This window comes from Loxodonta africana, chromosome 4, assembly GCF_030014295.1.
Source record: "Loxodonta africana isolate mLoxAfr1 chromosome 4, mLoxAfr1.hap2, whole genome shotgun sequence".
Classification (NCBI taxonomy): domain Eukaryota; kingdom Metazoa; phylum Chordata; class Mammalia; order Proboscidea; family Elephantidae; genus Loxodonta; species Loxodonta africana.
In genome coordinates, this window is record NC_087345.1 from 26,960,149 (window position 1) to 26,987,698 (window position 27,550).

The 27,550-nt window shown below is 39.9% G+C and overlaps 1 protein-coding gene across 1 annotated transcript in view; it reads right to left on the reverse strand.

Annotated features, from left to right (window-relative positions):
* Window positions 1–27,550, reverse strand: part of STAB2 (stabilin 2) — a 216,585-nt gene that overhangs the window by 181,689 nt on the left and 7,346 nt on the right. The window contains exons 3-5 of the mRNA XM_064285120.1: window positions 26,666–26,781; window positions 4,183–4,268; window positions 3,245–3,314 (exon numbers count right to left, since the gene is read on the reverse strand). Coding sequence (XP_064141190.1) covers window positions 3,245–3,314; window positions 4,183–4,268; window positions 26,666–26,781 — 272 coding nt within the window. The remainder of the gene's footprint in view (window positions 1–3,244; window positions 3,315–4,182; window positions 4,269–26,665; window positions 26,782–27,550) is intronic.

Here is a 27,550-nt window from a genome sequence, read left to right on the forward strand (position 1 = left end):
GGCTCATTTTCCTTCTAAAGTTTTTACCCCAACGTTCTTGGGAAGTAAGCAATCCTGGATGCTTACCTTCCTCCTGCCCATTTAAATATTTGTTTAAAACATGTGTTTTAAATTCTAGTCTAATGGTAAGGGAAGGCCTGATTAGAAAGAGACATTTTATTTCCAAACCACTGATTGATTATATTTTACTATCTTTTAATATAACATAAAATCTTTAAACTATACAGAATACTGATACTGGTTTTAAACTTTGTTTCGCTAAAACCCTTTTGAAATAATCATTCATGGAGTGGTGGGAAGGTTTTTCTTCACCTCAGACTGCGGGGCACTGTTGTTGTTAGGTGCTATCCAGTTGATTTTCAACTCATAGTGACCCCATGTAGTAGAGCAGAACTGCCCCATGATGTTTTCTAGGCTGTGATCTTCCCTGGAGCAGATTGCCAGGTCTTTCTCCTGTGGAGCCACTGGGCGGGTTCAAACTGCCAACCTTTTGGTTAGCAGCTGAGCGCTTAATCATTTCACCACCAGGGCTCCTTGGGGGACACTAAGGAATAACAACAATGACAACAATAACAATAATGATAGCTAACATTTACTGAGCGCTCATTTCATTAAATCCTCATAACAACCCAAAAAATGAGGCAATATTATTTCTATTTTTATAGATGAAGATTCAGAGAGCATGTTTAGGTACTTTATCTAGGTTTCTACAATTAGCAGCCCTGGGGCTGAAACCCAGTCTGAGTCTAAAACCTGTGTACTAACCACTTCTACAAATGCCTCTGAAAACAATGCTTTTGGGTCATGATAACAAAGCTAGAGAGAATTAGGTTATTTATTCACGCACTCATGCACTCACTCACTCACTCATTTACTTATCCATCCGGCCAACAGCTACCACGCAGGCAGCACAGTAGAAAGTTCTCGAGATAAAGAGGTATAAGAGCATCTGCCTTTAAGAAACTCATAGATCAGAATGAGGCAATGCCGCTGCTACTGCAGATCAAACTTATCACAGAGCGCTCGAACTTCCGGGGTTGAGGTGTATATGTGTATGAGTAGGTTTTATTACAAAAGATGTTTGAGTCAAAGCAGTATCAACCTAATTTGATTTTTTCATAAAAGCCAGAACCAAGGTGATGTTGAAGAAAGGCCACCGAATCTATCCTTTTTGGGAGACTCTGGATATGACAGACACTAACTGTGCCCGGCCCACATTATTTGGCCTTGTGTGCATTTCAGCTGCCTTCCAGTTACTGGCATCCACAGCTGGTTGAGTCTTTCTTCATCATGTGACTCTGACATTGCCTCTTGCGCCTCCCTCTTCTACCTTTAAGGACTCTTATGATGATAACTGAAAGGTTGAAGGTTCAAGTCTATCCAGGGGCACCTTAGAAGAAAGGCCTGGTGATCTATTTCTGAAAAATCAGCTATTGAAAACCTTGTGGAAAATAGTTCTATTCTGACCCACATGGTGTCACCCACGAGTTGGAGTAAACGCAATGGCAAACCTTTGTTTTGTTTGTTTGTTTGTGATTACATCGGGCCCGCTCAGGTAATCCAGGATTTGTTGTCGTCGTTGTTGCTGTTAGTTGCCCTCAAGTTGGCCTTTGACTCCTGGCAACCAGGTCAGCTGATTGGCAACCTTAATTCCATCTGCTATTTTCCTTTACCATGTAATGTAACATATTTACAGGCTCCAGGGATTAGGACCAGGAAATCCTTGTTGTTGTTAGTAGATGCTCTTGAGTTGGTTTTGACTCATAGTGACCCTATGTAACAAAGTAGAACTGCTATAGGGTTTTCTAGGCTGTAATATTTAAAAAAAACCAAAACTAAGAGAGTGGGCAAGTCACTTAACCTCTCTAGTCTCAGGTTTCTGTTTGTTCATTTTTTTTTTTAACCTGCAAAATGGAGCCACCAATTCCTGGCCATGGCAGGTATTTATTTGTGAACCCCCAATAGAAAGGGAAAAATTAGAATGTGGAGGGACCAATGGGGAAGTAAAGGCCTCTGGCAGAAGATCTATGCTTAGATCAGGATAGGTAAGGACCTCAGAGAGAAGCTGTACAAGAAACAGTTGGCTGCTTCTCTGGGGAGAGGAAATCATACATTGCCAAGTGTTATAGATTGAATTGTGCCCCCAAAATGTGTGTTGACTTGGCTAGGCCGTGATTCCCAGTATTGTGTGGTTGTGCTCCATTTTGTGATCTGACATAATTTACCTATGTGTTGTAAACCCTATCCTCTATGATGTTATGAAACCCTGGTGGTGTAGTGGTTAAGAGTTATGATTGCTAACCAAAAGGTCAGCGCTCCTTGGAAACTCTACAGGGCAGTTCTACTCTGTCCTACAGGGTTGCTAAGAGTTGGAATCGACTTGATGGCAATGGGTTTTTCCAGTTTATGATGTTAATGAGACAGGATTAGAGGCAGTTATGTTAATGAAGCAGGATACAATTTACAAGATTAGGTTGTATCTTGAGTCAATCTCTTTTGAAATATAAAAGAGAGAATCAAGCAGAGAGGAGAAGGACCTCATTACCATCAAGCAAGAAGAGCCAGGAACAGAGCACATCCTTCGGACCCAGGGTCCCTGCACTGAGAAGCCCCTAGACCAGGGAAGGTTACGACAAGGACTTTCCCCCAGAGTCAACAGAGGGAGAAAGCCTGCCCCTGGAGCTGGCGCCCTAAATTTTGGACTTCTAACCTCCTGAAATATAGAGATTACATTTGTTTGTTAAAGCCATCTACTTGTAGTATTTCTGTTATAGCAGCACTAGATAACTAAGACACTAAGTGTGCCAGAATGGTTTGTGCTTGACTACTAACCTAAAGGTTGGTGGTTTGAAAAGAAAGGCCCAGCAAACTTCTTCCATTAAGATTACAGGCAAGAAAACCCTATGGAGCAGTTCTACTCTGTAACACACGAGGGTGCCATGAGTTAGAATTGACTTGAAGGCAACTAACAACAACAACATGCCAGAAGGCACTACAGGCGAGTAGCTGCCTGCAAGTCCTAAAGACCAAAGACCACTTCTGAATGCAGAAAACACAGCCTCTCTTTTCAATGACTGCGCTACATCAGGCTTGTCAGCTTTTTGTTTGGCCTGTGTGAATGTGATTATGTATAACTGTTCTGTGTTTTCCCTCAAGGAAGAGTCTCTGGAATCTTTTAGCTGCATAAACCATGTTTGACTTTCAACTCTTACAAATGTATTGGTTACACAAAAATCAGACGTACCTGCTGAACAGCTTGGCCCAAATAAGTTGTCATCAGCACAGCTTTCACAGGCTGTCCCACCAAATCCTTCCTGCAAAACATGCCAGGTAAATGATGTTATGCCAAGGTGATAAATGTTACCCAGGAAGCCCTTGGATTTCTAACTGATTATCTGTTCAACTTTTGTTTCTTAAATACATCTTCCCTGTGCCTTTCCTGAAGTTCGCTCTTTCTGTTTCTTCATTTATTCTTTGCTATTTTTGTGCCAAAATGTGTACATTAATTCATCGATCCTTTTTGACTAAGGGTCTGGAGCTCTGCAGTGGAGAGCTGCTTTGTCAGCTCAAAGATACAAAGAAACAACAAAGGATAAGAGACACAGCATAAGCTTTCCCCGAAGGCTAAGACTTTTTCGGTTTTGTATTTCTTTCAGAAGGCTTTCTTTTGTATTTAAATCATCTAAAGCTTGAAATGTGCAAAAAGTCACCTTCACAGGATAACAAATTCTTCAGTTGGCAGACCCAGTGGTTCACAAAGGGTGCTGTGGGCAACATCAGTGGGTAGTCAGCTAAGAGCGGTGATTAGCAAAGTAACGAGGACAATTTCTACAGCCCTATATAGTTTTGAAGTACTTTCACATATATGATCTTCTTTCAATTTTTCAACAAACTTTATTGCATAGGTATTATTATTAAACCCATTTTACAGATGGATACAATTTAGGCTGAGCAGTTAATTGACTCACCCAAAGTTCCCAGCCTCTAAGAGGTCATTTTGTTGCAGATGGCATACCTTTTTCACTAATACTGCTACCTCTTAGAGACTCTACTCTACCTAGTCTGTGTGAGAGTGTGTATGCGACTGTGAACATGCGAGTGCCGATGTGTGTGTTTAAGGAGGATCAGTAGGTAAGAAGGCAGGTAGCAGAGTCTGCAAGAGAGAACAGTTTGTGAACTTACTTGGCAGGAACAGCTTCCATTTCCTTCCATGCCTTCATCACATCTGCCCCTGCCACTGCAGGGGGACCCGGCTCCTCCTGGGCACTCTAGGGAACCAAACAGCTCAGATGTATTCACTCATGACTGCACACAAGCATTCTGCAAGGATGGATTAAGCACCTTCTATGTGTTTGGTTTGGTTTTTTTTGTATGTGCCAGTTGGAAACCCTGGTGGCATAGTGGTTAAATGCTATGGCTGCTAACCAAAGGGTCGGCAGTTCAAATCCGCCAAGCGCTCCTTGGAAACTCTATGAGGGCAGTTCTACTCTGTCCTGTAGGATCGCTATGAGTCGGAATCGACTCGATGGCACTGGGTTTGGTTTGGTTATGTGCCCATTGGAGCCCTGGTGGTGCAGTGGTTAAGAGCTTGGCTGCTAACTGAAAAGTTGGCAGTTTGAATCCACCAGCTTCTCCCTGGAAACCCTATGGGGTAGTTCTACTCTGTCCTGTAGGGTTGCTATGAGTCAGAATTGACTAGATGGCAGTCGGTTTTGTATATGCCAGTTGGCAGCCTGGGTGGTGCAGTTGGTTTGTGATTAGCTATTAACGTAAAGGTTGGCAGTTTCAAACCCACCCTCTTTGGAAGAAAGGCCTTGTGAACTGCTTCCATAAAGATTATAGCCAAGAATACCTGGAGCAGTTCTACTCTGTACACATGGGGCCTCCATGAGGCTGGTCTGACTCGATGTCAGCTAACAGCAGCAACAACAACAACGTATGCCAGTTAGGAGTCCCTGGGTGGTGCAAATGATTAACGTGTAACCAAAAGGTCGGAGGTTCAAGTCCACCCAGAGGTACCTCGGAGGAAAGGTCTGGTAATCTACTTCCAAAAATGCAGCCATTGAAAATTCTATGGAGCACAGCCTACTCGGACACAGATGGGGTTGCCCTGAGTCAGAGCTGGCTCAACGGCAACTGCTTTTATATAAGAGTTAGTGTTCTAGTCTCTGGGGATTAAAAAAAAAAAAAAATGAAGACCCTGTTGGTTTCATCTAGGGTTTTGTAAGGGAGGCAGACTTGTAAACAGATGAATCCCGATGTAGTCAGATACCATAATAGAAGCCATCAGACTCATATTTTGAGCCCTTGCTGTATACTTACCAATTATCTAATTAAATCATTCTCATCATAATCCTTAGGGATTGCTATTTTTTTTAAGGCAAATAGAATTTATTTATAAATAATTACGGTGCTAAATGGAAAAGAATTAAGTGATGGAATTGTGTAGACAACATTGTCTATTCCCAAATTTCCAAGGAGATAAAAGAACCACAGGAAAATGAAAAGCTTTGCCGAAGATAATTTCTTTACTGAGTTGCACATCTGAGAATTAGCAACTCAAATGGCTCGGTTCTTCAGGTAGTATTTGCCCCTAAAGGTGGTGTACCATTTGCATAGCTCATTAAAACAGGAAACATATTGAGAGATGTCTTAATAAAATGTTGCCTAGTTATGAGGAAAGGCAACTACTGCCACATAAAATGATTTTGTAAACAGAAAGAAAATTTTTTTGATTTAAAAAAAATTTTTATTGTGTATTAGGTGAAAATTCACAGCGCAAATTAGCTTTTCATTCAAAAATTTATATACACCTTGTTTTGTGACATTGGTTGCAATCCCTGCAATGTGTCAGCACTCTCCCCCTTTCCCTTTCCCACCGTGGGTTCCTCATGTCCGTTTATCTAGTTTTCCTGCCCCTTCCTGTTTTCTCTTCTTTGCTTTTGGGCAGGTGGTATCTATTTGGTCTCATAAATTTGATTGAACCAAGAACCAAGGAGTGTTTTCAGTTCTGAGTTAGCAGGGTGTCTAGGAGCCATAGTCGGGGGTGGGGGGGGCGGTGTTTCCTCCAGTCTGTCAGACTGTTAAATCTGGTCTTTTTTTGTGAATTTAAATTTTATAAGGGGTTGTCGTTGATGCTGGCTAGCAGATCAGGAGACTGAAGTTCAGAGTGGTCATGTAACTTGCTCAAGTTCTCCATTTATAATTTGCAAAGCTGGGAATTTAGCTCAGCTCTTGCTATCACTCCAAAGCCAGTGCAATCTACAGGGTATCAAGGTGGCCCAGAGGAGGAAGCCATTGACTCTGCTTGAGGAGTCTGGGGAGACATCCATAAGGAAGAATCATTTAGGCAGGGTTTTGAAGGATCAGTAGGAGTTAACCATAGTTAAAAGGGAAGGACGTTTCAGGAAGAGGGCACAGCAAGTACAAAATCTCTGAGTTATGAAAGGGCATGATCTGTTCTGAGAATGATAACAAGTGTGCTGAGGCTGGAGCTGGGGAGGTGGGGCGTGGGAGAGGCGGCGACTGATGAGGAACAAGAGGTCAGTTGGGGCCGATTAGTGAAGTGCTTCTTATGGCAAGTGAAAGAATTCAGGTTTCACTTGAAAGCTGGTTCTAAGCAGGCAGGGGTTCTGCACTTCTGGGCTGTGCTAGACCCGAATTAGAGCTTTTACAGACGATTATTAGAGCAATTCAGTCATTTACTAAACATTCAGGTAGGACCTGCTATGTGCCAAGCCAGCTATTGCAACGCCCAAAACCAAATCGAAAACTTACAATTATGATGAATGACAAAAGTGTACAGTACTACTGTGGTGGAGGTGAAAAATATTTCTGTTTTTTAACACTTTTTGTTGTCTTACACTTTCAGTGCTGAGTTGACATGGGCTTGATGCCAAAACTTGGGTGAGTTCTGACTTTTTTAGACAGAGCAAGGGCTGCTAAGAGAGCATTTTCATAGATCCTTGTTAGATGGTGTCGCCTCGACTCTGACTCATAGCAACCCTATGGGACAGAGTAGAATTGCCCCGTAGGGCCTCCTAGGCTGTAAACTCCATGGGAGCAGACCGCACAGCTTTCTCCCACAGAGCAGCTGGTGGGTTTGAACCACTGAACTTTGTTACCTGCTGAATGCTTAACTGTTGAGCCACCAGAGCTCGTTTTTCATCGATCGCTGACTATCAAATAGCTATCCTCCTGTTCCCTTTTATATGCGGCTCTTCCTGGGCTGAGAAGGTGTCTGGAAACCAGGATCAGTTCCGGTCAGGACCAGGAAGGTGACAGCTCTCCCACTATTTCTCTCTTTTGGCCCCTGGGCCCCTCCCCAGGGTCGGGCATGCAAGGTGCCCTCTGGATGACGCCCAGCTTGCTTTCTGGGCTAGCTCAGAAGTACGCAGAACCTCCACCACCCTGAGATGTAGCCATCAATGCCGCCTTGCAGAAATGCCCACTCAGGAGGGAATTAAGCTCCCAGGCATTTTACTTTTGCAGGCAATAAGCCTGGATCCCTGTCTCACATTTCACTGAATGGCTTCCTCCTGGGATGGAGCTGGTTTCCCTCCCCGTCCCACATTCCTCTGTCCAGCCCACCAGACCACTCCCCACTCCTCCAGATGTACCTTTCTTTCCATGCCTGGTCTGTGCACTTTCCACCCTCAAAGACTTGCTCCCTGACCACACCGCTTAGGCAGATTTGGTGTTTCCACCCTCTGGGTGCCCTTTCTAATCAGTCCAAGCCTTATTCTAACACATATAGCAGAAAATGGGTCAGAATCGCCTGTTGCAAAAATAACCGTATTCTAGGCTACAGGTTCATCGCAGAAGAACCTGGGAGCTCCTCCCATCCCAGCTCCCAGGAGTGTGGCTTTGTGTTCAGAAAGTCTGGGACTCCTTTTTCTTCATGAGATGGTTAACAGGCATTTCTTTTTAAAAATTTAGGCAGGTGTTCTTCTAACGGTGGTTCACTGGGCGAGCTGTTTTGAATCATCTGGGAGGGGAGATTGCTATAAATGCAGATTCCCAAGGCCCTTCTTACCAGGTTTGGTTGCTATGCAAATACACCTCTCAGATCTCTGACTGTGAGCACATGTTGTTGTTCGTTCGCTGCTGTGGAGTCGGGCTCTAATTCATGGTGACCCCATGCACAACAAAATGAAATGCTGCCTAGTCCTGTGCCATCCTCATGATTGACTATGGACACGACTGTTATGATCCGTAGCATTTTCATCGGCTGATTTATGGAAGTTGATTGCTGGGTCTTTCTTCCTAGCCCATCTTAGACTGGAAGCTCTGCTGAGACCTGTTCAGCATCATAGCAACATGCAAGCCTCTGCTGACAGACAGTTGGTAGCTGTACATGAGGTGCACTGGCTGGGAACTGAACCTGGGTTTCCTGCATGGAAGGTGTGAATTCTACCTCTGAACCACCACTGCACCCTGAAATTTGTGATCCTGGACAACAGGGCACACTTCCCATGTCTGCTTCCAGCCAATGACCGAGCATGGCAGGAATAAGACAAGGAATTATTCTTGCAAGACACAAAACTTCTCTGATGGGTGACTTTGGCCGGAGGACTCCCCAGACTTTCTTAGAAGTGTACTGTAGTTTAAGATTTTTCTACTCAGTCTTCCTTGAATCCCTCTCTTGTTCACAGAGGTCAGATTTGCATCACTGTCTGATGGCCCCCCTGCCTCTCCTGGGCTCCTCCCCATTTTTGCTCACAGACATGTCTTCTAATTAATTTCTTGCATCTAGGAGAATCCTGTCTTCCTATCTGCTTTTTGTAGGACCTGGATGAATACACCAGGGCATAGAGAGCCTTTGTGCAAATTAGAAAAAACCCTCCCCCTCCCGCCCTTGTGGGTATATTACCACAGACACAAGACTTGGCAAGCAGATGAAACTAAAATAAATTGTGAGCTGTCTCTTTTTTCTGGTTAATCAGGCCCACACCAGAGTGCACGGCTTAGCAAGCAGAGGATAGACTGGATTTCAGTCCACATTCACTCCCTCGGCCAATAGTAACCTGTTACAATTTTACACAAAGTCTGACACTGCACACCTACCAAGTAGGGATCTCTAGCTTTAAGATTCAGAAATCTGCATTTTAATAGGTGATTCTACTGCAAATGAATCTTTGAGAACCACTGAATATGCTGGATTAATTAATCTGAATTGTCCTAAATGGGAAGGAGATGAAGGTATATGTTTCTCAGGCTGTAAGGAAGTGATGCTATGAGTTGATGGGCCTTTGCATGGGGATGTGTGTGTGGTGTCTGGGCTGGCCAATGAATGGGTCCTTGAGGGCCTCAGCAAAGTTTTGCTATGGATGAGCTTAGGAAGGAGGATAAAAAACTGGATCAATACTTGCTTCAGAGGAAGCCACAGCACCAGGCACCTGGTGGAGGGTCTGTGCTGGTAGTTGGGAGTGCATGGCCATAGGGAGATGTGTGGACTGACTTAAGCCATGTTGACTAATCAGCAATTAGGTTTATTTGGAAAATACGTGTAACCTCTGGTGGCTAGAGGTTAACAGGAGCATTGCTTCCTAAATTATACCACCTACTACCAGGAATGTTACAATGTTAAATGAAAGAAAATTCTGCAAATTTCTTATCTGTCGGGTACAAAATGGTGATATATTTTTTTCCTGAAATTATCAGGAAGCTCCACTTCTGCCCTCAAGCCCTCTGATCAGGAAAGGCAAAAAATAAAAAAAGCATAGGTAATAAGCCAACAAGGGAGATAAAACAGAATTACAAAACAAAACAAAAAAAAGAACACTAAGTCAGCCCAAAAGAAGGCAGACAAAGAAGAAAAAAAGAACAAAGGATAGATGGGACAAACAAAAAAATAAATAAAGAGATAAAGAATTTAAACTTGACACATTAAAAGTAAATGGTCTAAACAACTCAATTAAAAAGTATAGATTTTCAGGCTTGGTTAAAAAAGAAAGACCCAATTGCATGCTGTCTATGAGGTCCGTTTTAAATATGAATATACAAATATGTTAAAAGTAAAAGAGAAAAAGATAGTACACTAACACTAATCAAAAGAAAGCTGGGATGGCTTGTATTACAAATGCGAAGTAAATTTCAGAGTAAAAACTTTTATCAGCGATAAAGAAGGTCATTTCATAATTCTAATGGGGCCAATTTATCAAGACAACATAAGTCATAAAATGCTTATGGATTTTGCAACAGATCTTCAAAGTACATTAAATGAAAATAGAACTGCAAGGAAGAATTGATAAATCCACAATTAGAGTCAGATAGTTCAACATTCCTCTCTCAATAATCAATAGAATAAGTAGTCAGAGAATCAGTAATGATAAAGAAGGCTTGAACGACACTATCAAACAACTTGACCTAACAACAGCAGAACACTAATTCTTTTCAAGAGCACATGAAACGTTTACCAAGATAGGTCATATTCTGGGACATAAAACAAGTCATGTAAAGTATGTTTTCTGACCAAATGGAATTAAATTATGAATTTCCCTCAAAGCACTGCTTTAGCTGCATCTCACAAATTTTGATATGTTGTGTGTTTATTTTCATTCACTTAATAAAAGAGACACATCTGGAAACAATAACAGAAACATATCTGAAAACCCTCAAATATTTTAAATTAAATTTTACACTTCCAAATAACCTATGACAAAAGAAGATTTCAAAAAGAAAATTTAAAAGGGAATAAGACAAGGATGCCCTTTATCACCACTCCTATCTAACATTGTGTTGGGATTCCTAGACACAGCAATACTGCAAGAAAAAGAAATGAAGGGCATGCAAATTGGGAAAGAAGAAGTAAAATATTCCTATTCACAGATAATATAATCCTATACATAGAGAACCCCAAAGATTCCACAAGTACTGGAACTAATAGAAGGATTCAGCAAAGCAGCAGGATATAAGGTCAACATATAAAAATTAGTTGGATTCCTATACACCAACAAAGAGAACTTTGAAAAGGAAATCAGGAAATAATATCCTTTATAAAAAAAAATAGCCCCTAAAAAGATAAAATGCTTAGGAATAAATCTAACAAATGACATAAAAGACCTATACAAAGAAAATGACAAAACACTACTGCAAGACATCAAATGAGACTTACATGAATGGAAAAACATATCACGCTCATGTATAGGAACATTCAACACTGTGAAAATGTCAATCCTACCCAAAGCGATCTATAGATAAAATGTAATCCTGATCCAAATACTAACAGCATTCTTTAACGAGATGGAAAAAATAGTCACCAACTTTAGATGGAAAGGAAAGAAACCTCAGATAAGTAAGGCACTTTTGAAGAAAAAGAACAAAGTAAGAGGCCTCACACTACCTGATCTCAGAACTGTACAGTCACGGTAGTCAAAACAGCCTGGTACTGGTACAATGAAAGACATATAGACCAATGGAACAGAATTGAAACTCCAGATGTAAATCTACTTATAGTCAGCTGATCTTTGACAAAGGACCAAACTCTGTTAAACTGGGAAAAGACAGTCTTTTAACAAATACTGCTGGCAAAACTGGATGTCCCTCTGTAAAAAAAATGAAACAGGCCCATATGTCACATCGTACACAAAAATTAACTCAAAATGTGTCAAAGGCCTAAATATAAAACCTAAAACTATAATGGTCATGGAAGGAAAAATGGAGACAATGCTAGGACCCTATAAAAGAAAAAAAAAATTTTTTTTTCTTTTATACATGGCGTAAATTCAATACAGACCATAGCTAACAGTGCACAAACACCAGGAGATAAACTAGACATTTGTTGTTGTCAGGTGCCATTGAGTTGGTTCTGACTCATAGTGACCCTATGTAAAATAGAATGAAACACTGCCTGCTTCTGCACCATGCCCACAATCGCTGTTATGCTTGAGCTCATTGTTGCAGCCACGGTGTCAATCCATCTCATTGAGGGTCTTCCCATTTTTCATTGACCCCGTACTTTACGAAGCATGATGTCCTCCAGGGACTGATCTATCCTGACAACATGTCCAAAGTATGTAAGACGTATTCTCGCCATCCTTGCTTCTAAGGAGCATTCTGGTTGTACTTCTTCCAAGACAGACTTGTTCATTCTTTTGGCAGTCCATGGTATAGTCAATATTCTTTGCCAACACCACAATTCAAAGACGTCGGTTCTTCTGTCTTCCTTATTCACTGTCTAGCGTTTGCACGCATATGATGTGATTGAAAATACCATGGTTTGGGTCATGCGCACCTTAGTGTTCAAGGTGACATCTTTTCAACACTTTAAACAGGTCTTTTGCAGAAGATTTGCCCACTGTTATGTGTCTTTTGATTTCTTGACTGCTGCTTCCACGGATGCTGATTGTGAATCCAAGTAAAATGAAATCCTTGACAACTGCAATCTTTTCTCCCTTTATCGTGATGTTGCTTCTTGGTCCAGCTGTGAGGATTTTTGTTTTCTTTATGTTGAGGTGTAATCCATACTGAAGACTGTGGTCTTTGATCTTCGTCAGTAAGTGCTTCAAGTCCTCTTCACTTTCAGCAAGCGAGGTTGTGTCATCTGCATAACGTAGCTTGTTAATGAGTCTTTCACCAGTCTCGATGCCCTGTTTTTCTTCATATAGTCCAGCTTCTTGAATTATTTGCTCAGCATACAGATTGAATAGGTATGGTGAAAAGATACAACCCTGACACACACCTTTTCTGACTTTAAACTATGCAGTGTCCCCTTGTTCTGTCAGAACAATTGCCTCCTGATCTATGTACAGGTTCCTCATGAGCAAAATTAAGTGTTCTAGAATTCCCATTCTTCGCAGTGTTGTCCAAAATTTGTTACGATCCACACAGTCGAATGCCTTTGCATAGTCAATGAAACAGGTAAACATCTTTCTGGTATTCTCTGCTTCCAGTTAAGATTGTGTGACATCAGCAATGATATCCCTGGTTCCACGTCCTCTTCTGAATCCAGCCTGAATTTCTGGCAATTCTCTGTCAATATACTGCTGCAGCCGCTTTTGAATGATCTTCAGCAAAATTTTACTTGCATGTGATACTAATGACATTGTTCGATAATTTCCACATTTGGTTGGATCACCTTTCTTGGGAATAGGCATAAATATAGATCTCTTCCAGTTGGTTGTCCAGGTAGCTGTCTTCCAAGTTTCTTGGCATAGACAAGTAAGCGCTTTCAGTGCCGCATCTATTTGTTGAGACATCTCAATTGATATTCCGTCAGTTCTTGGAGCCTTGTTTTTTTGCCAATGCCTTCAGTGCTGCTTGGATTTCTTATTTCAGTACCATTGGTTCCTGATCATATGCTACCTCTTGAAATGGCTGAACATTGACCAATTATTGTTGGTATAATGACTCTGTGTATTCCTTCCATCTTGTTTTGATGCTTCCTGTGTCGTTTAATATTTTTCCCCATAGAATCCTTCACTATTGCAACTTGAGGCTTGAATTTTTCCTTCAGTTCTTTCAGCTTGAGAAGTACTGAGTGTGTTCTTCCCTTTTGGTTTTCTATCTCCAGCTCTTTGCACATTTCATTATAATACTTTACTTTGCCTTCTCAAGCAGCCCTTTTGAAATCTTCTGTTCAGTTCTTTTACTTCATCATTTCTTCCTTTATCTTTAGCTACTCAATGTTCAGGAGCAAATTTCAGAGCTTCTTCTAACATCCATTTTGGTCTTTTCTTTCTTTTATGTCTTTTTAAAATGACCTCTTGCTTTCTTCATGTATGATGTCCTTGATGTCTTTCTACAATGAGTCTGGTCTTTGGTCATTAGTGTGCAATGCATCAAATCTATTCTTAAGATGGTCTCTAAATTCAGGTGGGATACACTCAAGGTTATACTTTGGCTCTTGTGGACTTGTTCTAATTTTTTTCAGTTTCAACTTGAACTTGCATATGAGCAATTGATGGTCTATTCCAAAGTTGGCCCCTGGCCTTGTTCTGACTGATGATATTGAGCTTTTCCATTGTCTCTTTTCACAGATGTAGTCAGTCTGATTCCTGTGTATTCTGTCTGGCTATGTCCATGTATATAGTTATTGTTTCTGTTGGCAAAAAAAAAAGGTATTTGCAATGAAGAAGTCTTTGGTCTTGCAAAATTCTATCTTTCTACCTCGGAATTTTTCTATCACCAAGACCATATTTTACCACTACCAATCCTTCTTCTTTGTTTCCAACTTTTGCATTCCAATTACCAGTAACTATTAATGCACCTTGATTGCATGTTTGATCAATTTCAGACTGCAGAAGTTGGTAAAAATCTTGAATTTCTTCATCTCTGGCCTTAGTGGTTGGTATGTAAATTTGAATAATAGTCATATTAACTGGTCTTCCCTGTAGACATATGAATGTTATCCTATCAGTACCAGTGTTGCACTTCAGAATAGATCTTGAAATGTTCTTTTTGACGATGAGTGCAACACCATTCCTCTTCAAGTTGTCATTTGCGGTATAGTAGACCATATGATTGTCTAATTCAAAATGGCCAATACCAGTCCATTTCAGCTCACTAATGCCTAGGATATCAATGTTTATGCGTTTCATTTCATTTTTGATGATTTCCAATTTTCCTAGAGTCATACTTCATACATTCCATGTTCCGATTATTAATAGATGTTTGCAGCTGTTTCTTGTCATTTTGAGTCATGCCACATCAGCAAGTGAAGGTCCCGGAAGCTTTACTCCATCCATGTCATTAAGGTCGACATTACTTTGAGGAGGCAGCCCTTCTCCAGTAGTCTTTTGAGTGCCTTCCAACCTGGGGGGCTCACCTTCCAGCACTACATCAAACAACATTCTGCTGCTATTCATAAGGTTTTCACTGGCTAAATCTTTTCAGAAATAGACTGCTGGGTCCTTCTTCCCAGTCTGTCTTAGTCTAGAAACTCAGCTGAAACCTGTCTGCCATAGCTTCCAACATCACAGCAACACACAAGCCCCTGTAGTACGACAAACTGACAGACGCGTAGGGGATTAAACATTTATGCTTATCAAAATACTTCACCAAAAGAGTAAAAAGAGAATAGGTAAACTGGAAAAAAATTTTTGGCTTTGACATATCTGATGAGGGTCTAATCTCTAAAATGTATAGAATAGTTCAACACCTCAATAACAAAAAGACAAATAATCCAATTGCAAAAAGGGCAAACGATATGAACAGACACTTCGCCAAAGAAAACATTCAAGTGGCTCACAGACACATGAGGAAATGTTTACGATCATTAGCCATTAGAGAAATGCAAATCAAAACTACAATGAGATACCATCTCATCCTGAAATTACTGTCACTAATCAAAAAACCGGGAAATAACAAATATTGAGGGAGGTTGTGGGGAGATTGGAACTCTTATACACTGTTGGTGGGAATGTAAAATGGTACAACTGCTATGGAAAATGATATGGTGCCTCTTTAAAAAGCTAGAAATAGCAATATCATACAATCCAGCAACCCCACCCCTAGGAATATATCCTAGAGAAATAAGAGCCATCACACAAGTAGATATATGCACACCCACGTTCATTGCAGCATTATTCATGATAGCAAAAAGATGGAAACAACCTAAGTGCCCATCAACAGATGAATGGATAAACAAACTGTGGTGCATACACACAATGGAATATGCAATGATAAAGAACAATGAAGAACTGGTGAAACATCTCACAACATGGGTAAATTTGTAGGGCATTATTCTGAGTGAAATAAGTCAATCACAAAGGAAAAATATTATATAAGACCACTATTATAAAAAGCCAAAAAAAGGTTTACACACAGAACAAAACAATCTTTGGTGATTATGCGGAAGGGAATGGGTAGGGAGGCAAAGTCACTAACTAGATAGTAGACAAGTGTTAACTTTGGTGAAAGGAAAGACCACACAAAATATAGGGGAAGTCAGCACAGCTTGACAAATGCAAGGCCATAGAAGCTTCCTTGGTACATCCAAACACCTTGAGGGATGGAGTTAGTGGGGCTGAGGGATGGGGACCATGGTCTCAGGGGACATCTAGGTCAATTGGAATAACATAGCTCATAAAGAAAATGTTCTATATCCTACTTTGATGAGTAGCATCTAGGATCTTAAAAGCTTGTGAGTGGCCATTTAAAATACATCTATTGGTCCTATCATGTTCTGAGCAAAGAAGAACGAAGAAAACCAAAGACACATGGAACATACCAGTGTAAAGGATTAATGGACCACATGAATAACAGCCTCCTTTTTTTTTTTTTTTTACCAGCCTCAGCCCACAAGAACTAGATGGTGCCCACTACCACTACCAACTGCTCCGACAGGGATCATGATAAAGTGTTCTGGACAGAGTGAAAGAAAAATGTAGAATAAAATTCAAATTCACAAAAAAAGACCAGACTTACTGGTCTGACAGAGACTGGAGAAACCCCTGAGACTACGGCCCTCAAACACCCTTTAAACTCAGAATGAAAGCCACTCCTGAAGTTCACTTTTCAGCCAAACATTAGACAGGCCTATAAACTAAACAATAACACACCTGAGGAATGTGCTTCTTAGTTCAATCAGGTATACAAGGTCAAATGGGCAACACCTGCCCAAAAGCAAAGACCAAAGGCAGGTAAGGGATAGGAAACCTGGATGAATGGACATAGGGAACTAGGGTGTAAAGGGAAAGGGGGAGAGTGCTGTCACATTGCAGAGATTGCAACTGATGTCACAAAACAATTTGCTCACAAATTTTTGAATGAGAATCTAATTTGCCATGTAAACTTTTAACTAAGACAGTAAAATTAAAAAAAAATTTAGACTGTAAAATACAGCATATCAATATATGTGAGGTGCTTAGAGGGAAATTTATTGTATTAAATTCCTATAATATAAAAGAAGAAGGGTCTCAAATGATCATCTATACTTACAGCTTAAGATAAACTAGAACAGAAGGGTGAATAAACGCAAAGTGAACTGAAGAAAGATAACAGCAGACATCAATAAAATAGAAAAGCAATAGAGAAAATCAATAAAACCAGAAGCTGGTCAATGAAATTGATAACTTCTAGACAGACTGATCAGGAAAAAAAAGACACAAATTACCAGTATCAGGAATGAGAGAGGGACCATCACTACAAATCTTACAGAAATTAAAAGGATAATAAGTGAATATTATTAACAACTTTATGCCAATAAATTTAACAAAATAGATGAAATGGACAAATTTTTTGAAAACCACAAACTCCCAAAGTTTCAATCAAAAGGAAATAGATAACCTGAAGAGCCCCACATCTATTTAAGAAATTGAATTTCAAGTTAAAATCCTTACCACAAAGAAAATTCCACGCCAGATGACTTCACTGGTAAATTGCATCCAATATTTAAGGGAGAAATCATGCTGTTTCTACAAAAACTCTTCCAGGAAAATTGAAGAGGAGGGAACATTTCTCAACTCATTCTATAAGGTGAGCATTACCTTAATTCCCAAACCAGACACATACATACAAGAAAACTACAGACAAATGTCCCTAATGACTGTGGAGAATAATATTCTTAACAAAATTTTAGCCAACTGAATCCAACAATGTATAAAACATGTAATACCTCATGACCAGTGCAATAAGGTAAGAAAAAAAAAATTAAATGCATACAGACTGGAAGGGAAAACATAAAATTGTCTTTATACCTAGGCAACATGATTGTCTATGTAGAAAATTTCAGAGAATCTCCAAAAAGTTATTACAACTCATATGTGAATTTAGTAAGTTCTCAGGATACAGGTCAAGATACACAAATCAATTGCATTTCTATAAACTAACAATGAGCAATTGATAATTGAAATAAAAAAAAAAAACAATAACACTAAAAATAGCACCAAAAACCATTAAGAACTTAGGTATGAATCCAACAACATATGTGCAAAATCTGGAAGCTGAAACCTACAAAACACTGATGAATAAAATAAAGAGTCCTAAATAATGGAGACGTATACTGTGATCATGAATCAGAAAATTAAGTGTTTTAAAATGTCAGCTCTCCCTAAACTGATCTAAAGACTCAGTGCAATTCCAATTAAAATCCTAGCAGGGTTACTTTGAGTTGACAAACTGATTATAAACTTTACATGTAAAGGCAAAGGAACTAGAATAACCAAAGTAATTCTGAAAAAGAGCAAAGTTGGAGAACTTACACTACCTGATTTTAAGACTTACTATTTTTTAATACAGCTAAAAAAAAAAAAATTTTTTTTTTTTTTTATATAGCTACAGCAATCAATACAGTGCGGTACTGGAGAAAGAATAAGCGTATAGATCATGGAACAGAATAGAGAATCTGGAAAAAGACCTACAGAGATAGTCAATATTCTACAATGGTCCAAAGGAAACTCAATGGGGAGAGGATAGTCTTTTCAAGAAATGGTGATGGAATAATTAGATATCCATATGCAAAAAAAAAAAAAAAACTTGACCCATACCTCACGCCATATACAAAAGTTAACTTGAAATGGACAACAGACCTAAATGTAACACATAAAACTTTTAGAGGAAAATTTTTGTGACCTTAGGTTCAGCAAAGATTTTTTAAATACAATACAAAAAGCACTATTTATAAAAAAACAAACTGATATATTTGGCCTCATCAAAATAAAAATATTTGCTCTCCACAAGAGACTGTTAAGAGAATGAAAAGACAAGCCACAAACTGGTAGGAAATATTTACAAATCATACATTTAGTAAAGGACTTGTATCTCAAATATTTTAAAACTCGCAATACTCAATAATAATAAAAAACAACATGAAAGATATAATCACATGAAAAAATGAAAATTAAAACTGACTGTAATGAGATACCACTACACACTTATTAGAATGGCTAAAGTTAAAAAAAAAAAAAAAAAATCTGTCTAGACCAAGAGTTATCAAGTACGCCAAACAACTGGAACTCTCGTACATTGCTAGTGAGAATGAAAAATGATATATACACTTTGGAAAATAGTTTGACAGTTTCTTATAAAGTTAAACATACATTCACTATACAATCCAGGACTCTCACTCACCTAGGAAATGACAACTTATGTTGACATAAAGACCTATATATACATGAATGTTCATAGTGGCTTTATTCTTAATTGCTCCAAACTGGAAACCACCCCAATGCCTTTGAGCTGGTGAATGGATAAACCAACTGGGACAGTCACATAATGGAATACTAGGAGGCATTAAAAAGAAATGAAATACTGATACATGCAGCAACACAGATGAACCTTAAATGCATCATGCAAAGTGAAAGAAACCGGACTCAAAAAGGTACATGCTACATGGTTTCCCATTTGACTTTCTCCTAAAGGCAAAATTATAGGCACAGAAAACAGATCACTATTTTCCAGGTCTTGGGAGTTGGGGCGAGGGCTTGACTACAAAGGGAATTTTGGTGGATGATATCACTGTTATCTATCTTAACTGTGGTGGTTGTTATACGACTGTTTAGGCTTGTCAAAGCTCACAGAGCTGCACACTAAAAACAGTGAATTTTACTGTATGTAAATTATGCCTTAAAAATAAATGGAACAAACAAACAACGACAAACCCCACGAATCTACTAGCAGATCATGTCCCTCAAGATAGGTTTGGAAAAGGTGATCAGAGTTTCTGTAAATGGTTAATTAAAATTTATTTCTATATAGACCTACAAAGTGTCCATTTCTATAGTTTATACTCACTGGAAAGGACAACAAGTTCAGATGCTAGAATCAGAAAAGGCTATTTTCAAAACACACTATAACAGGGATGGCAACTAGTGTCACATAACAATATGTGTATAAATTTTTGTATGAGAAATTCACTTGAGCTGGAAACTTTCACCTAAAGCACAATAACAAACAAGTTACCCAATTTTCCACCTTCAATCTCTAAATCTCTGAATGCTTTAGTGTTGTCACAAGAAAATATGTTCAGAAAGCCTTTCTTCAGTTGAAATAATCATTTAATAAACCATTGCTGGACACCTTCCATGGGTCAGACTTGTAAAAAAAAAACTTGCAGCCATCGAGTCGATTCTGACTCATAGTGACCTTATAGGACAGGGCAGAACTTTCCCATAGGGTTTCCGAAGTGCGGTGGGTGGATTTGAACTGCCGACCTTTTGGTTAGTAGCTGAACTCAACCACAGCAGCACCAGGCCTCCACGGATCAGACCTTGGTCTTAAGAAGGTTTGACATGTTTTTGCCTCTTTTTTGTGCTGTCCTTGCTTCCTGTTATTAATAGCAATACAGATCTTAGATAGAATGCCAAGCACATTACATGTATGATTTCAGCACATTTAATCTTCACAACAGCCCTATGAAATGGTTATTATCACCATTTTCTATAAGAGGCACAGAGAAGTTAAATAGCAAGGCCACAAAGTCAGTAAGATCAGAGGTAAGAATGCATATCCAGGTCTGTCTGACTTTAAAGGCTTGTAATTGTGCTTCTCCATATGGGTTGTATATAATTATTCTACATGGCTTAAATGGTTTTACAGTCATTCATTTCACTAATTAATTAGCTAATTAAATAATTCAGCATTTATTGAGTGCCTCCTATTATTTTCGAGGCTGGACATGTTTTCACACTAAAGCGAAATAAGGGCTAGCCAGGATGGAAAGGGGCCTGCATGTCCCTTGTCCACAGGTAGGAGGGGCTGGGGTGCTAGCCTTAGGGCCACAGGCTTATTTCTGCAGAGGTGCCCCATGTATCCTTCTCTTTGAAATGAGCAGCCTGGCAACCACTGAGAGGCCATTGAATGTGTTTGCCTGTAGCTGTGCTAAGGGTGAAAGCATCTACTGGCTGGAAAATGCCTTGTTTTCTGGGAATCTTCCTGAGCCTCACCATCAAATATTCTTCAGGGGGTATAAGGATTTCTCTTAGCTCCAGCTTCATCCTGCCCAGCCCTTCCTCTCTCCCAGTTGCTTGTGACTCAAATTGGCTAAAGGCCAGGGTGAGTACTTGCCTTTACTACATTCCTGAAGGGCTTTGGCCTGAGTTATCAGGGTGAGCGATGGGTTCCACAGAAAAGCAGATAATTGTGGGAAGACAAATGACAGACCTAGAGACCATCAGCTACATAAAGAAATGAGATGCACAGAAATGTTGCTACCAAACCATCTCTGCAGTGTAATGGCTCTGGTTTCATAGCCTGGCTCTACGCTTAATAGGTGGTTCTCTTTGGACAGACTGTATAGCCCCGCAAAGTCCCAATTCCTCATTGGGCTCTCAGTCCCTTTTGCAATTATTTTTCCTTGTCTGCTTTTGTGTCAGCCTCCTTCATTAATTAACCCGTGAGTTTCTTGGGGGTAGAAACTGGATCTATTATATTTGTCGCTGATGTGTAGCGTATACTGGTGCTCAATAAATGCTTGGTTTTTATGAATTGGCCAATCCTGGAAGGAACTTTGGAAAAAAAGGTAGCAGGAGTGTGGGGGTATGAGGAGTCTTAATTTTATGATTTCAATTGAATGTTGCAAAGTTTAACAAATTATGAAGACTACTTGTTTGGTTGTTAACTAAAAATTTCAAGACAAAAGTGTAAACTTCTTTCCTGCTTCCCAAATCATTTTCCATCACCTCCATTACCCATACCAGTTGCCACTGAGTTGATTCCGACTCATGGCGACCCCATGTCTGTTAGAGTAGAACTGTGTTGTATAAGGTTTTCAATAGCTGATTTTTTGGAAGTAGATCCCCAGGCCTTTCTTCCTGGGTGCCTCTGGGCGGGCTCAAATTACCAACCTTTTGGTTAGCAGCTGAGCTCATTAACCATTCATACCACCTGTTACCTCAGGTCCCCATTAAGGAAAAAGATGGTAAAATCGACATTCTCAGCAAGCACTCTTGAAAGAGATGCTACAGAATTTGCTATAAAGGCACATCCCTGACGCATTGCAAGGTTCAAATAGCTGATAAAACTATTTTAGGTAATTATCACATTTCCTTTTGGTCATCACTACTCTGGTGGTCCCTTGCATTGTGACTTTCCTCACGCAGAAGGTTTAACTATTATAAGCTGTCAGCAAATCATGGCTGTTCTGCTTCTGTAAAAGGAGATAATAAACTTCCTGCCCAGCAAGAGGCCAGGGACCTCCCTGTAACTCTTATCTCTCAAGGACTCCAGAGGTGCCTACTGCATGTCACTATCTTTTTTAAAAGCTTTGCTTACAATGCTAGGCAGGGAGTCTGTCCTGGGGTTCTGTTTATAGCTCTGGTTGGAACTGCCTGCCTGGGGGATTGAAGTGAAATACGTTCTTAATGTGAACTCAGCATTATGTGAACTCAGCATTATCTGTCAGGGGAAGGCCTAGAAGAGTGGTTTCAAATCCATATAGTCCGTTATTTGCAACGTGTGCAGAGAGTGGCAAGGAATATGTGGTAGGAAAGAAAAAGAGGTCTGAAAACACAAATCACATGTTGTAACAAATAAATGTGGATGACTTGACCACATTGGCCTCCAAAAGAAAAATCAAGATCATTTCCCATTGCAATTATCAGATGGATTTTGCCACGACTGAGTTTATGGGTAACCCCTTCACACATGTTCGTTATCCCATTACTTTGTGTTGTTGCACAAAGACATTAACGGTGGTGGTGGAATAAAAAGAACTGGATGTTCCAATCAAAAAATTCTCTTTGATCTCAAAGAACATATTGGTTATTCAAATGTGATCTAACCCTCAAGGTTAAAAATAGGTTTTTGTGCTAGTGAGGAAAGACTTCCATGTGCAGATAAGACAAAGCAGTTCCCTTTTTAAGTAGGGAGAAGCACATTAAGTCCTGGTGGAAACACCTTCCTTTATGACACCATTGCTTTTTTCCCACGTCAAAATTCATGCCTTCTTAATTTGAAAAGATGACAGGTCATTTTTTGTCTGTGTTTTCCAAATTTTCAGTATTCATCATGCAGTTATTTTCTAATTCGAATAAGATACTATTAAAATAATTTGAAAAAGTAACCCAAAGGTGTTGAGTATGAATGTATTTGTTCGTGCATTAAAAAAGCAGTGGAGAAATGAAGTCTTGCTGCGTGCCACAACATGGAGGAACCCTGACAACATTATGCTGGGTGAAATAAGCCAGGGGCAAAAGGCCAAGGCCTGTGTGATCTCGCTTATCTGAAATAAGCAAATATATAGAAACCAAAGGTTATTAGTGGCCACTGGGTGGGGAGAGAGGAGGAAAGGGGGAGTTTTTGTTTAGGCGGGGCATTGAGTTAATGTTAATGGTGGTGGAATAATTCAAAAAGGATAGTGATGATGGTTGTACAATGTGAAAAACATAATTAATGTCACTGAGTTATACATGTAGAGATAGTTGAATTGGAGAGTGTTTTATTGTGTATATTTTCACCATGATAAAAATTAAAAAAAAAAAAAAAAAGGAAGTGGATGCTGCACTCGACTTGGAAACAAGGCCATTCGGGAGCTTGGGAATGTGCTTCCTCAAAAAGAAGGATGGACACATGTCAGCAGCTCCGAAATGGCCTGTCCTTGCGGAAATGTAAAGAGATAGCGAAGCTCTCGTTTGTCATCACTATGAAATGTGAGCGATGAAATACACAGCCAAGGAGAGGACTGATCTTTTTCCTGAGCTAGAGGAAGGAAACCTTTCGAGACATTTTGTATGTTTGCAGGATAAAGATAAAGAGAAGTGCCTCTTTGTCCCAATAAAAGGACAGCAGAAATAATGTCCTTGGTTGAGGCCTTGCTTTTCACGTTTTGCTTCTCTGGCCTCCAGACCTATCAGTAGGAAATGCCTGAACATTTACAGAACGCTTTCAGACTCATCGGTGTTTTGGTCATAGATGTGAACCTTGCCACATTTGCCTGCCCACGACACAATGTGATGGAACAAAATCCACCGAAGATTTTGAGTTCTATTTGCCTGCTCACATTTTACAAGCTTGTTGTTGCTATTGTTAGCTACTGTCCAGTTGACCCCCTGGTGATCCCATGCACGACGGAACTAAACACTGCCTGGTGCTAGACTGTTGTTATCCAGAGTTTTTACTGGCAGATTTTCGGAAGTAGATCTCCAGACCTTTCTCCCTAGTCTGTCTTAGACTAGAAGTGCCACTGAAACCTGTTCAGCTTTATAGCATGTCCACTGACAGACAGGCGATGACTGTATATGATGAGGTGTGTTGCCTGGGAATCAAATGTGGATCTCCCTCACAGAAGGCGAGAATTCTCCCACTGAACCACCAATGCTCGCCTTTCACAAGCTACTCCCTGTTTAACAAGGGCTCAGAGAAAGGGCATTATGGCATTATTTTATTCATTTGTCATTATCGGAAGTCCTTTTTGACTGTGAGTCATTCATCTATTTATTCTTAACACATTTATTTAGTGTCTTCTTTGTCACACACTTTGCCAAGTACTTCCACTTACATTAATGTTTTAAAATCTTTACAATAGCTTTTAATTTAGGGCTTTTAACCCATATCCGACAGGTAAGGAGTCTGAGGTGTTAGCAGAAAATAACTTGCCCAAACCAGCAAGTGATGGAATTAGGTTCAAACCTATGGCCTTTGGTAGCAGGTCCAGTGTTCTTTTGTCTTCTGTGGTCCATCATGCATGATGTTGGAGATGCTGAGTTTCGTACTGCGTTTTGGATAAAGCCTTTTCCTTGCTAGGGTGGGTCTCATTTACTAGCATCAGATTAGTTTTTTGGGCTTGAAAACAAGAAAAGCAAATCTATAAGTTCTTTCTATTGTATCAGGATTCTATGAGAACTGGATGCTATCGTGACCACATTTGGTGCTAAAACAGTCCTGGAGTAATCCAGTCCACGCAATCTGGAAGTCTGGGTTAATTGCTTTAAAGGACACTGCATCTGTGCACTTGATTCTGATGTGCTTAGAATCACATGCTGGGGTGAAATTGAGCACAGAGAAGTTAACAGAGGGAACAGCCAGAAAGAATATTCTAAACCCCCAAACCTTGACTTTTTTTAGGGCAAGAACCATAATTCAGACATTGACTGGAAGGACCTACCAATCAAAAGAGAATTTAGAAACTCATCATTTTGAGGGTCTCTTTTTTTTTTAGCAGCGGGACCTTAGAAAGAGGTCAGGTTTTGGCACCAGGTAGCACTGAACTTAGACCTGCTTTGTTGCTTACCAGCCCAAGTAAACCTGGTAAGAGATAATTCTTTTGAGTCTTTGAGTTCTCCTAGGCAAACTGGGGATAAACATGGCTATGTTAAAGATTTGTTTTTAAGGATTAAATCAGATGATATAGACTAAGTACCTCTCACAGTATTAAGCATTGGTGGTTTAATGGCAGAATTCTTGCCTCCCATGCGGGAGAGACAGTTTAATTACAGGCCGGGGCACCTCATGTGCAGTCACCACCCATCTGTTAGGGGAGGCTTGCAGGTTGCTATGATGCTGAACAGGTTTCAGCAGAGTTTCCAGGCTAAGAAGGAACAGGAAGAAAGGCCTGGAGATCTACTTCTAAAAATCAGCCGATGAAAACACCTGTGCTCCACAACAGAACATTCTCCAATCCATTGTGCATGGGTTGCCATGAGTTGAATCCAACTCTAACAGCAGCTAACAACAACAATAACCTCTCACAGTACCTAGCGTTAACAATGCTGAGCAAATGCAAGCTGTTCTTCATTTAGTCATTAGTTTGAAAAAAAGCAGGAGACAACATTGTATAACCAATATGGGCTCAACTATTTAAAAGCCCTATTAAAAAAAAAAAAAAGATCTATGAAATAAGCCAAAATACTCAGGGTTTCCAGTATATGACAAAACACAAGTTATATATATATTTTTTTCTTTATAACTTTCTGAACTTTGCAAATTGTTTACGATTTGCTTATATTACATTAATCAGAAAAAAAATTCGCAACAAAAAGAAGCAATCTCTCCCCTTAAGAAGATGTTTTCATTACGTCTTAGAAGATGAGAACAAATGGTAAATTCATGAATTAAAGTGCCTGATTTTTGCCTACAAGAAAAGAGAGGTGGATGGATTTTATGTAATTTTCATGTTGTAGCAGGGACTCAGTCACTGCCTGACTATTATTCATAAACAGGACAGAAGTCCCATTTTGGTTAACAAATACTAAGCTTGACCAGACAAGTCTAACTACACCATTGACTCAGACTTTGCTAGTAGTTTTTCTTATAATAGAACCTGGTCAGAATTAATTTTTATGTGTGTGTGTATTTGAATACAAGCTAACTTAACATAGCTTCTTTACACCGAGGTTCTTAAGTCCCACATCATAAAGTTTGATATTCTACTCTAAGACTTAAGTTTTTGGATGGTTTGGTTGACTATTTTGGTTGTAAAATTGTAACTACAGTCTTCGAGATTGTATTTGTAATAAAATGTATGCTTAAAGAAAATTAAAGCCTGGCATTCTCACTTTCTCTCTTTGGTCAGTTACCTTTTTTCATAAAAATGGGTATCTTTTCAATTGTCCCTTCCTCTGTGTTGTAAAGGAGTTCTCCTAAAGAGAGATCTATAATTGCGGGAAAGCAGATTTCTTTATAAAAGCTGACAGAGTAACAAAGATTTTCTGCATATAGACTGACATGGAACTTTCCAGAAAAAGATGCCCAAATTTTCATTTTATCAGGCTTACTTCATCTCAATTTTCTGTGAAATGGGACATTGAGAAGCAAGTATCAAAATCCAATAAAAGTGTGTACCACTTACCCATGCAGTCTGGGCCCCAGTGGCCTGGACAACACTGAGGCTTGAGGTAGTCCTTCCTACAGATGTGCCTGCATCCGGGGAGAGACAGCGAGTAGGTTCTGACCTCAAACATGTACCTTGAGGGTAAAGAGAGGAAGTGAACCAATGACCAAAGCAGTGCAGTTAATTCTAGGTAGTAGGGTTGCCCTGGATTTTTATATATTCTTTATATGTAAACCATAGCTGTTGAGTCAATTCTGACTCATAGTGGCCCTATAGGACACGGTAAAACTGCCCCATAGGGTTACCAAGGAGCAGCTGGTGGATTCGAACTGTCGGCCTTTTGGTTAGCAGCTGAACTCTTAACCACTGTGCCACCAGGGCTCCACCATTTCCTTAAAATGCTATCTTGACACAGTTTTGAGGCCCTAGCTGGGGGCTAATCTATTCCCATTTCTTGAGCAGCTATGAAGTCCACTTCCCTTATCAGGTTCTCACATTCATGGGCCACTATACACCCATCCTAATAGCCCCAGGGCTAGATACCCAACAACTAGGGACAGCCCCTATGCCCCCTTAGCTTGCAGAGTTATTCAAAATGCTCTCTCCCCAGGAAGCCCACACAACCTAGCTAACCCCACCCTGCTTGCCCTACATAAGTCCTCTCTTACAATTTCAACTTGCTGTTACCTTGTCTTCAGGTGCAAACCCCTGTGTGACCCAGGGTCATGGTATGCTGTACCTCCCTGTCTCTGGGAACTGTGAGTATACTAAATCTAGTTACTTAAAAAAAAAAAAAAATTATTTAATTTACTGTGCTTTAAGTGAAAGTTTACAAATCAAGTCAGTCTCTCATACACCTTGCTATGTTCTCCTAGCTGCTCTTCCCCTAATAAGACAGCACAC